This window comes from Syngnathoides biaculeatus, chromosome 21 (assembly GCF_019802595.1).
Source record: "Syngnathoides biaculeatus isolate LvHL_M chromosome 21, ASM1980259v1, whole genome shotgun sequence".
In the NCBI taxonomy this organism is placed as follows: domain Eukaryota; kingdom Metazoa; phylum Chordata; class Actinopteri; order Syngnathiformes; family Syngnathidae; genus Syngnathoides; species Syngnathoides biaculeatus.
In genome coordinates, this window is record NC_084660.1 from 3,205,379 (window position 1) to 3,216,370 (window position 10,992).

At 44.2% G+C, this 10,992-nt stretch overlaps 2 protein-coding genes across 2 annotated transcripts; one reads left to right on the forward strand and one right to left on the reverse strand.

Annotated features, from left to right (window-relative positions):
* Positions 1 to 81: 81 nt before the first annotated feature.
* On the reverse strand, positions 82 to 3,851 carry trmt10a (tRNA methyltransferase 10A). Its single transcript, XM_061808254.1, has 7 exons — positions 3,421 to 3,851; positions 2,592 to 2,763; positions 2,450 to 2,521; positions 1,716 to 1,790; positions 1,313 to 1,462; positions 1,098 to 1,203; positions 82 to 908 (listed from the first exon to the last, which is right to left on the reverse strand). The coding sequence occupies exons 1-7, from the start codon at positions 3,609 to 3,611 to the stop codon at positions 718 to 720; spliced, it is 957 nt and encodes a 318-aa protein (XP_061664238.1). The 5' UTR covers positions 3,612 to 3,851; the 3' UTR covers positions 82 to 717.
* A 1,967-nt stretch (positions 3,852 to 5,818) lies between these two features.
* On the forward strand, positions 5,819 to 10,979 carry serpine1 (serpin peptidase inhibitor, clade E (nexin, plasminogen activator inhibitor type 1), member 1). Its single transcript, XM_061808253.1, has 8 exons — positions 5,819 to 5,923; positions 7,038 to 7,288; positions 7,597 to 7,821; positions 8,708 to 8,902; positions 8,991 to 9,189; positions 9,318 to 9,418; positions 9,535 to 9,621; positions 10,127 to 10,979. The coding sequence occupies exons 2-8, from the start codon at positions 7,039 to 7,041 to the stop codon at positions 10,249 to 10,251; spliced, it is 1,182 nt and encodes a 393-aa protein (XP_061664237.1). The 5' UTR covers positions 5,819 to 5,923; position 7,038; the 3' UTR covers positions 10,252 to 10,979.
* Positions 10,980 to 10,992: the final 13 nt, after the last annotated feature.

Below are 10,992 nucleotides of genomic sequence, written 5' to 3' on the forward strand. Positions count from 1 at the left end.
CGTCATAGCATGAGCATAATAAATAAATGACATTTTTCAAGGCATTCTTAATGAGAGAGATAATAATTAATTTCCCAAGAATAAAATCACAATATCATTGGACATTTTTTATTATTTAAAGAAGGGAGCTTGTTTTATCTTCTCAAAAGAAATTGGGGTGAGAGGTTTTATTCTCATGTTGTCGGGGGGAAAAGAATTACAAGCATTGTTGTAGTAGAAAAAAAAAAAAGAAAAAAAACAACAAAGTTGTAGTATGAAGAAAAATCAGCACTTTGCGTAAGATGAACAATCGTAATTGTCCCAAAATAAATTTGTGCTACTATTTGAACTATCATGATTTTTTTCTTTAAGACTAAAAGTGTATGGTAAGCAAAAACAAGTTCATTTTATTAAAGAAGTTGTAAATTTTACGAGAAAAATGCATTCCTCTGATGAAATAGTCCTAAAATGAGAACCGTTTTGCTTATTCCAACTTCATTCTTGTAAAATGAAAGCTTTATTCACCGTGGCCCCAACATTTCTAACGTGCCTGTTCACCATTTCGCTAAACATAAATACATCCATGATGTCATACGGTTGGATTTGAAATCGATTTGGCACAACGAGAAAGCAAAAGTCATCAAAACGGAAATAAAAGGTCAAGTCGTGGTAACAAGCCAACTAAGGAAGGAGCCCGTAACGAGCTCAATAAATAATTTGGGTGCACGAGTTTGCCGCTCACTTGTCGGTCTTTGTTGGCGCATCAGGGTCCGAGCGGGCCTGCGCTTGGTCCTCTTGTCCATCATCTCGCGGGTCGCCATCTGCCGGGTCCGGAGCCACGGCCTTGGCTCCTTTCCTCGGAGGCAGCACGGAGAAGAAGGCGTCCCGCCAGCAGCCTTTCTCCACGTATGCCAGGATGATCTCGAACACTGATTGGGAGGGGCGGGACACACGACATACCACACCCTCAACAATTTTAAGATACGAGTAAATTTCATTTAAAAGGTGTCATTTTATAACAAAACTCTTATAACTAATTTAAAAACGTGTTATCATGAAGAAAGAATGTAATCCGAGAGAGAATAATGTGGGACTATCGGAGGAAACGTTGGGAGTACCGTGGTTGACGGCGAGAACTTTGCGACTGTTCATCTGGACGAAGCTGCTGAGGGGAAGCCGGGCGTGACAGATCCCCTGATCCTGAGCCCGTTCCAAGGTGATCCCCTAAACAGTCCGCACACAAAGAGAAACGAAGGTGGGACGAAAGGAGCACCTCGAGGAACGCCGTGGACATTTTCAGAGACAGCTTTGGAGGCTCGGGGCGCAGGCAGACCTTGTGGTGGTTGTGGTCCACCAGCCCGCCGATGACGTACGCCTTTTTGGGGTCGAGTTCAGTCAGCACGTTGGGGGAGTCCGACGTCAGGTAGACCACATCCTCCTTGGCCAGCACCTCGCTGTAGTGCTCAAATTTAATGCTGATATCCTGGGGGGGGGAACAACACTTGGCACTTCTTTTCCCCCCAGCATACAATTTACTTCTTTTTTCCCCCCTTTTTCACAATCTTACAATTTTATTCTTAGAAACATTCTTTCGCCTGTATTATGACTTTTTGTCTCAAAATTTCACATTTTCTCTCAGGATATCGTGACTTTATTCTTTCAATATATTGTGCGATGATTGCACTTATTCATGAACTCTTACAACTTGCGTTTAAAAAAAAAAAAAAAGTACTCACCTTCCAGTTGATCCATCCTTTGTCTTTTTCATCCATACTCTGTTTAAGTTGTCCGCCGAGGCTTGTCAGGTAAAACTGGACGAAAGGGACACATCGGCCTGCCGTTTGAATAAAATGTCACTCCGGCTGATGCGTTCAGTGTGACGTGTGATTTCCTACTTTTCAGCTGAACCGATTCGGAGTCAAAAACAGCCAAACGCACTAGCTTGATTTCACACTGCCCATAGTTTCCTCATGAATAAAATGCGCCGTTCCAAAACATATATTGAGCGTGTTGTGTTTTTTTTTTTTTTTTTTAGGGATTACCACAGTATTATGATGAAGTAGAAAATAGAATACCTCAGCGGCACCCGCCCCATTTTCTCTCTGCCCACAGTCTCCTCTTAAAAAAAGAATTATTGTTACAGCTGAGAGGTTCAGCACAACAGTCCGGTTTTACATCAATTCTACTACGATTATTCCACAGCCTTCCCTCCTTCGCCACCCGCCTCGCGCATTTCGTAAGGCATCTTTTTTTTTTTTTTTTTTACACAAAGTACCAACACCCACCCATATCCTGAGCCACTCATCCTCGGGAAGGTCGCGGGAGCGCTGGAGCCAATCTCAGCTGTCATTGTAAATTTTGACTTTCGACGGTGAAATCCGAGTTACGTGGCCAGCGTAGGAACGGATCTCGGTTCTAGATCAAGGAGTCCTTGCACCCGTAATCTCCTCAGACGTCAGCGGCAACATACCTGGACTGGTCGGCAGGCTCGTCTGTTTTCAGCGTAGCACCTCTGGATCTGCTTGTGAAGCTTGTGCACATCCTGAGGAGAAGTGAATGTTTGAGAACCGGGAAGCAAATGTTGGAACTGGAACTTCTGAGATGTATTTGACCTTGGTCAACATGAGGTCATCGAAACTGCAGTCTACCACCAGCCTGAGCGAGGTGGGCGTGACCTCGCGCCGCAAACGCTTCCTCGCCCTGCTGTGGTCTTCGCCCTCGTTCTCTTGACAGTCAGTTTGTCTTTGGAGGCGGCGCTGATGTTTCCTGTCCTTGCGCCTCTGCCTGCATCGTTACACATTGGCAGTCAATCAAACAGTCACAGGTCTTCAATGCAATAAAATGGATTTTTTTTTCCTCCCTCTGATTTATCCTAATGCAAATTGGTATTCTCCTCAAGCCACGTTATTCTTGTGAATATTTTTTTTATACATTACAGCTTTATTCTAACAGAAATGTAATATTCAATAATGTACATTCCATTCCCAGAGTCCAACTTTTTTCCTTGTATTTTTTTTTACTCATTTTTCTCCTGAATAGAAAGGTTTTTTTTTTCCCCTTATAGACCTTAATCCTTTGAAAAAATCTTGCTAGACTATAACAACTTCCATCCATCCATTTTCCCAAGTTGCTTAGCCCGTTAAATGTATTTTTGTATTACATAATTACGTCATTGTTTTAAAATTATTATGGACTTATTCTTCGAGGATGTTTATTGTTTTTCTTGCTCCATTAACTTTACAGTTGAATATTACAAATTTAGTCTCCCCCCACTGGATTTATGCTTTGCTTACTTTATGCTCTTGAAATTATTTTGCTATTATGGAATGTCACCAATGAAAGGATTGTCTTCCCAGCCCGCTCATGAAAACGTTTTCCCACACTTCCAACGCTCGTCATTATTTTCGGAATGAAGAAATATATGATGAATTGCCATCTTACTTTCGCAGATCCCTCTCCTCCTCCCATTTCTGCTGCTTTAAAAGCTTCTTTCGTTGCCTTTTGGACAAAGGTTGCTTCTCGGTTGCTTCGTCGTCTTCTTTGTCACGGTCCACTGTTTTATTCGCGTTATTGTGACTATGATTATTTAGGAGCTTGTTGTCACCGCTCTTCATGCTGTCGTCATCACCCATTTGTTAATTTGCAAGTCCTCCCGCAAAAGGCGTAACGTAAATTGTGAAACTGACCCGCGACTGTTATTTATAAACACCCCTCAATCAAAGAAAAAGTTGAAATTCAATTGGGCGTAAAGCAAAATGTCAATTACGCATAAACAAGAATGTCAACGTCGAGTGAGTTTGCACATGGCGGCGCGTTTTGCTGACGCAAATTAAGGGCGCCTGGTGCGTTCAAACGTCTCTGTTTACCGCACAATCGACGGTCGAAGAACGTTCAGTCATTTTAAAGGTTATTTAATGTCCATTTCCTAATACAGAGTGAGCGAGTTAATTTAAATATTTTTCACTTGACTACATTTACACGTTTTTTATTACAGTTCCATGCAGTGAACACACTTTAATCTCGTTAATAGGAGAAAAAAAAAAAAACGCTTCGAGGCAGGTTTAGCGTTTGCTTGTGTGTGTTAAACTGCGTGGCCATGAGGCCCTTCTTACATGTCGTACCTGAATCATTTCCTTCCATCATCCATCCTTCCTTTGATACTATCATTGATTCCTCACTTTCATCCTGCTTTCCTCTTGAATTCTTCCACAAATACTTCTCTCACCATCTTTCCTTTTTTATACCATCCTGTCGTCCTTCCTTTTATTCCCCATTCCCTCAGAACTTTAATCTTTTCTCCTGCCCTTCCTCCGTCATTCCATCTCTTCATACTCCTGCCATTCTTCGTCCTTCTGTGCATGTCTTCCTCCCTTCTTTCTTTCTTAGTTTCCACTGTCTGTCCTTGCTCTTCCTCATGTTCCTTCTTTCCTCCTCCTTTTGAGAGGACACTCGTTTCCTCGCTTCCTCGTTCCCTACGTTCGCCCGCTCGTGTTTGGAACGTGAATAAAGTGTGCGCGCGGCAGGAGTCATCGGGCGGTAAGAAGGAATGGAAAGGATGAAGTGTTGCTGAGTCAGCGAGGCGGCGGCCAACTTGAACACAACACACTCACGCTCGTCTTATACAATCAGCGTGTATGTATTGGACTGTTGCCATGGAAATAGACCCCATTAGTAGAAACAAAAAACAAACAATTATGCTAAGATTAAAAAAAATTGAATCCTGATTCTGAAAAATGTCACGCAACTTTGCGAGTCAAGGCTTGTGTTCAAATGTACTTTTGGATGCTTTTTGTCATGTGTGACCTTTTAGGGGCTTTATCCCCCTCCCATCCCATCCCAGTTTTGTTGCCGATAACAACCAGATGTGCTCCAAGCCAATTTTCCATTTATGGTGCGGGTGGCCAAAAGTCTTCCAGTTCAATAAGAAATGACCCCATTGGGACTTTTTAGGGCTTTCCAAATGTCTGACCGCCCCCCGCACAGAATGGAAAAATTGCGTGACTTCCCATTTGCCGCACTGCACGTACCAGATGCTTGGTGACTAGAGTGATAAGGAATGTTGGTATCCTCTCAAAAAATATCTTCTTTCAGTGCGTCAACCTCCAGAAATAGCGCAGAATGAGTGACCGTATTCAAGATTAACGTTAATTGTATTTTTTGGGAAAACGATTATCACACAGCATGCACACGCGATGACGAGAATTAAGGTGGAATTCTACCTGTCCTGTTAAACATGGAAAAACGATTCCGATGATCAACTATTTGTAATATTTGTTACCTCACAGTGGCGTCTTGAGATCGACACGTAGACCAGCGTCGCTCGGCTTTATTTGTCGTTTCAGTCGGCATGTTTTGTCACGCATTCTTGCACACTTTGACCGGACCGCCATTGGTCTTTCTCCCCCCCAGTATAGCCCCTGAAAAAAGGAACACACACAAAAAAAAATATCAAACTCAATAATGTACATTTTTTACCGATTTGAAAAAATAGGCAAACAGTTTTTAGAAAATGCTTTTCATATTTATGTCGTTGGTCACAATGAGTGTTTCACTTTCTCCTTGTGAGGACAGTGACCTTCCTGCATACCAGAGGGATTCGTGTGTGTTTTAACAGCGCGGAGAAAACACTGAAGTGACTTTTTTTTTTTTATTTTTCCACACACCAGACAGAGGAACAAGTGGGCGGATGTGTAAAGTGTACGAGACGGAAGCCTTTCCAGACATTGCCAAATGACATCACCATCACAAATAACCTCTGTGCGCGAAAGCCGCGGGGGTGGGGGGCGGGGGAGGGGGGGGGGGCGGTGCGGCCTCCGACAGTCACTTTCTGCGGGCGTGCGTGTTTGTTCAAGCCCTATAAAAGCAAAGGAAAGGAACTCCTCTGGTCATTTCCATTTCAAGTAGCAGCCGCAGCAAACGAAATAGCTTAGACACCACTGACAAGGTAGGAACGTCTTGCTAATTGTTTACAAGCTACGTCGAATTAAGTGTGTTTTATTTTTTGCAGCACTCGTCCAGTAAGGCAACTACAACAAGGTTTTCTTTGCGAGCACGAGAATGACGTTGAATGTTGGAATCGTGTCCGGAAAAAGTTGTAATAATAGCATAGTCGTATTTTTACGAGCACGTTATGGGACTGGAGCAGAATGCCGCGGTGATGTCATGAGAAAAAGCCTTCACGCTAAGTGGGAAGGTGCAATGGAACGAGAAGTCGCATTCGTAAAAGGAAAAAGGTCAGCGTGTCGGGAAACAAATATGTCGTACTGTTACAGGAATAAAATGACAACGGACGAGGAAAAACAAATCGTAACGCCACAAGAAGGGTTCTACTGTCACCAGAAAAGTTATACGAGGGAAAAACCCATGACAACGAAAAAAAAGTTGGGCAATTTGAAGAAAAAGTCAATGTTATGTTGAAAAAAAAAAAAAAAAGTCATATTGTTATAAGAAAAAGCATGATGGGAAAGGTTGCAGTGTTAAGTGAAAAGTTGCATTTTTCGTGAGAATGTGACGAGAAAAAAAACTTGAGTCATCACATGATGAAATGTCATAAAAGTTGAGGGAAAAAAAATGGAATGCCAAATTATTTCAAAGGAAAAAAAAAATTGATTTCAAGGGGAAAACACAATGAGGAAAAAAGTCCAAATATTACAAGAAGTAAAGTTGTCATTTGTTTCAAATGAATGAAGTTATTATCTTCAAATGTGAACTTTTCCAACCCTCTATTTGGACTCGGTGTTTGCGCAACACTCCCGACGTTAGGCAAACACGACCCGGGTCAAAGGTCGCTGGGCAAAACCAAAAAAAAAAAAAAAAAAAAAAAAAACCCAAAAAAAAGGAAGAACCAAAGACTCAAGATAAACTATGACAAAGTTGTAATTAATATTGTGGAAAAAAACTGATTTGGTGAAGAATGAAGACATTTTTTCAGTCATAAATGACAAGGAAAAAAAACTGATTTAAGTTATTTAAACTTCTCGCTTCATCTGTGCATAAAAAAAAAAAAAAAAAAAAGGTGAGATGTGACAAAAATAAAGTGCTCGCGTTTTGTTGAACAGGATGCTTTGCAACTACTTTTCCGTTGTGCTGATGTTGCTGCTGGCCGCGAGCGGAGCGACGCTGGCCTCTCTGCAGGACAAACAGAGCGACTTCGGCCTGAGGCTCTTCGCACGTTTGGCCGCAACGTCGGCAGAACGCAACGTGATTTTCTCCCCGTACGGTGTTTCTTCCGTCCTGGCCATGGCGCAACTCGGCGCGGCGGGGAACACCCGCAAGGCCATGCAGGCCGCGATGGGATTTTCCCTGCAAGGTGAGCGAGAGATGTTGGGTCTTGCGATTGCGGCGACGCCCTTGCTCGTATTGCACCTCCTTTTGACCAAAAAGTGTCAAAGTATTTTGGTCAGAATTTTGTGAAAATTCCAGACCAATTTTTACATCTTGGGAGTTTTTAAGAATAAAGCTAGAAAGAAAAAAAAAACCTCAAGGGATGAGAATAACTTGTCATGTTACAAGAAATAAGTTGTAAGTTTACCTATTGTCAGCCATGTATTCGCAATGGCATGTAGAGTTTGAGGCATTTTCCCAATGCTGCAGCTGTAACAAAACTATTTCCCGCAGAGCGAGGAATGTCTCGGCAACAGCGCCTCCTGCAGCACGACCTCAACGTCGAGGAAGGCTTGGAGATGGCCGGCGGCGTCATGGTGGAAAGAAAGCTGAGCCTGGACAAAGGCTACCGCCGGGCGCTATCCAAGGCCTTCCGGAGCCACCCCCACCAAGTGGACTTCAGCAGGCCCCGGCAGGCGCTGGACATCATCAACGCATGGGTCTCGGACCACACCGCCGGTACCCAAAAGCCACACTTTGACCGTGCCGGGTGAAAGTCGCAATATTACGTGCAAAGGTCACAAGGAGTTCAGAGTTGTGGAGGAAATCAATTACAGTTGTAACGATTCCCGCGCAGCGAGGGTGCCTGTGACTGACTGGTGACCAGTTCAGGGTAAGGCCCGGTGGATTACATTTTGTCCAGGCCATGTACTCTGGACAAGGTTACCGGCTGTAAGGTGGTGGTCGGGGAGAGTGTAGCTCGATAGGGTGGGACGGCGGTGGGAAGGAATTTTAGGAAGACAAAAAGGTAGAGCAGCCGGAAGCTGAGAAAGGAAGAATGTCGTGCGGCCTTTCGGAAAGACCCGAGACAGGCTCTCGATGGACAGGAGGAGCTCCCGGAAGACTGGACTACTACGACCGAGATGATCAGAGAGACAGGCGGGAGACCAAAGAAGGAGAAAGGGATCTGAACACACCTGAAGATGTTGAGGTTCTCGCGAGGATTCGAAATGAGCTCATTAGCGGGACAGCCAAAGTTGGATGTTTCGGAGACAAGATGAGAGACAGCAGACTTCGATGGTTTGGACATGTCCAGAGACGAGAGAGTGCGGAAATTGGTAGAAGAGGACTGAGGACGGAGCTGCCGGGCAAAAGAGCGACAGAGAGGAAGACCAGAGACAAGGTTGATGGATGTTGTGAGGGAAGACGTGAGGGCACTTGGTGTTAGGCAGGAAGATGCGGGACCGTAGGCCTACTGTGGCGACCCCGTACGGGACAAGCCCAAAGAAAAAGAAGATGATGCTATGAGAAGAATGATACCTTTGCCAAAATGATCTTCGGTATTTGAATTTTGCTTTTCAGCGTAATTGTGAGCGTCGGCGCTTTTGCTTTTTTTCCCCCGCAGGCGCCATTCCCGAGTTCTTGGCGCGGGGATCCCTGAGCGATGAGACGCGCCTGGTGCTCCTCAATGCGCTCCACTTCCAGGGACTCTGGAAGGTGCCCTTCGACCCCAAGCTGACGCACGAGCGGATGTTCCACTGCGCCAACAGCAGCGCCGTTCCCATTCAAATGATGACGCTCACCAACCGTTTCAACTACGGTAGTGCTAAAATACGCTAAAATGCTCACGCATCTGGTTTCAGTACAGCAGCTAACTTATTGTATCCTTGGACCGCGTGCGTCAACAGGGGAGTTTGTGACGGCCAGCGGCGTGGACTATGACGTGGTCGAAGTCCCGTACGAGAGCGACTCGCTGAGCATGCTCCTGGTGTCGCCCTTCGAAGCCGACGTGGCGCTGAGCACGCTCGTAGGCGACCTGAGCAGCCAGAGGATCCGGCAGTGGCGAGCTGAGCTCAGGAGTGTTCGCAGGCAGCTGACCTTGCCCAGGTCAGGATTCCCGCCGAACAGAATAGTCAATACTGCGAGACTGAACTTGTCATTTTACTCTGAACGTTCCCGTAATAACCTCTTTTGGGGCGAGAATAGCATTAAGCGGCATTTGTTGCTAATTGCAGGTTTACTCTGAATTCGGAAGTCAACCTGAAGGCTGCGCTCATCAGCGAGGGCCTGGCCAACATCTTCAGTCCGGCCACGGCCGACTTCAGCCGCATTACCAGTGAGTACGACGGCGACAAAATACAAAACAAGCGGGTGCAATGACCTGGGGCCTGTCATCTAACCTCTCTGAGAAACTATACAACAGCCCGTTTGATATTGGTTTCTCGCCCTTAGCCGACGAGAGGCTCTGGGTGTCCAAGGTCCTGCAGACGGTCAAGATCGAGGTCAACGAGCAAGGGACAACGGGCGCCGCGGCAACGGGTAAGGCGCGGATTCAACTGCAGACGGGCGAGGCCTCCGTTTTGAATATGAATGAATGAAAAACGCATGCAACGTTGCGGAGCAGCCGCATCGCAGTGGAACGTTCAAATTTGACTGAAACAAAATGGTAACGTCACACGTAGAAAGTCGGCGTTTGCCACGAGTCGTAATATTCTGACAATAACAGACTTTTCAAAATGTGAAATTGTTCCAATATTACAATAATAACAACGTCATCATTTTAAGGCGGGGGGAGTTGAGTACTTGTGAGAAGAAAAAGCGATAATTTTGTGTGAAAAAGTGGTAACAGTACAAGATTAAGTCGTCATTTTATGTGATCAAACGTGGTAGCGTTTTGAGAATAAAGTCGTATTTAACATGGGAAAGAAGTGATAACGCTATGAAAATGAAGTCAGAATTTTGTGTGAAAAATATCACTACGAGGACAAAGTCCACGAGTGGTGTGCAAACGGTGCGTCCTAACCACATTTGTGCACCTTTTCAGCGGCGGTGATGTTTTCCCGGATGGCAGTGGAAGAGCTGACTTTGGACCGGCCTTTTCTCTTCCTGATCCAGCACAAACACACGGGGGCCATTTTGTTCATGGGCCAGTTCAATCATCCCGCTTGACGGGTCGACGCGCCTTCCGCCATATCCCACCGACGACTCCTGGACACCACAAGACAACTTTTCAAAACCAGGACTTGATGACACTGATGCACTTCCTCTTTCTGCTCGTTTTCACTCATTGTCTTGTTGCCATGCTGTGTGTGTGTGTGTGTGTGTGTTTGTGTTTATATTTATTAAAAGATATATATATTGTTTTAACTTCTTTCTTTGTGAATGTTGAAAAAGGTGTCCATCATGAACGTCAAAGCCTCAAGGCAATTTTTTTTCCCAAAAAGTCACTTTATTTTTTTTAAAAAGTGCTAACTCTTTTATATTACATTTTTTTTTTAAAAAAATGGTAAAATGATAAAGTTAAAAGTAAAAATAAGTCCTAATATTTTGAGAATGGAGTCATTTAAGTTTGAAAATTCCAATTTCACGTGGGGAGGGGGGAGCGGTAGCAAGTTAACCCTTTCAATATTTTAATAGTTGTATTTTTTTAAAGTAATATAAATAGAGCCATATTTTTGGTAAAAAAAAAAAAAAAAAAGGTTCAAATTAAGACTACAATTGTAACTTTGTTTTAAAAAGGGGTCACATTACAAGAATAAATTCGAACTTTTGACAAGAAACTTTTGTTACACTTGTGAACTCGAAAAATGTGTGAATGCTTTTATTCCCCCCGGAGAGGAAAGTAACGGTTCACACAGATGCACAAGGGACCTTCCCATCCGACAATGGACAGATACTGAACTTGCACAG

Coding starts and splice junctions, on each gene's coding strand:
- serpine1 (XM_061808253.1), top strand. CDS start 7,039: ATGCTTTGCAACTACTTTTCCGTTGTGCTGATGTTGCTGCTGGCCGCG. Junction 7,822..8,707: donor GGTCTCGGACCACACCGCCG/GTACCCAAAAGC, acceptor TTTCCCCCGCAG/GCGCCATTCCCGAGTTCTTG. Junction 9,419..9,534: donor CGACTTCAGCCGCATTACCA/GTGAGTACGACG, acceptor TCTCGCCCTTAG/CCGACGAGAGGCTCTGGGTG.
- trmt10a (XM_061808254.1), bottom strand. CDS start 3,611: ATGGGTGATGACGACAGCATGAAGAGCGGTGACAACAAGCTCCTAAAT. Junction 1,791..2,449: donor GAGCCTGCCGACCAGTCCAG/GTATGTTGCCGC, acceptor CCTTTCGTCCAG/TTTTACCTGACAAGCCTCGG. Junction 1,463..1,715: donor AAGGATGGATCAACTGGAAG/GTGAGTACTTTT, acceptor TCCCCCCCCCAG/GATATCAGCATTAAATTTGA.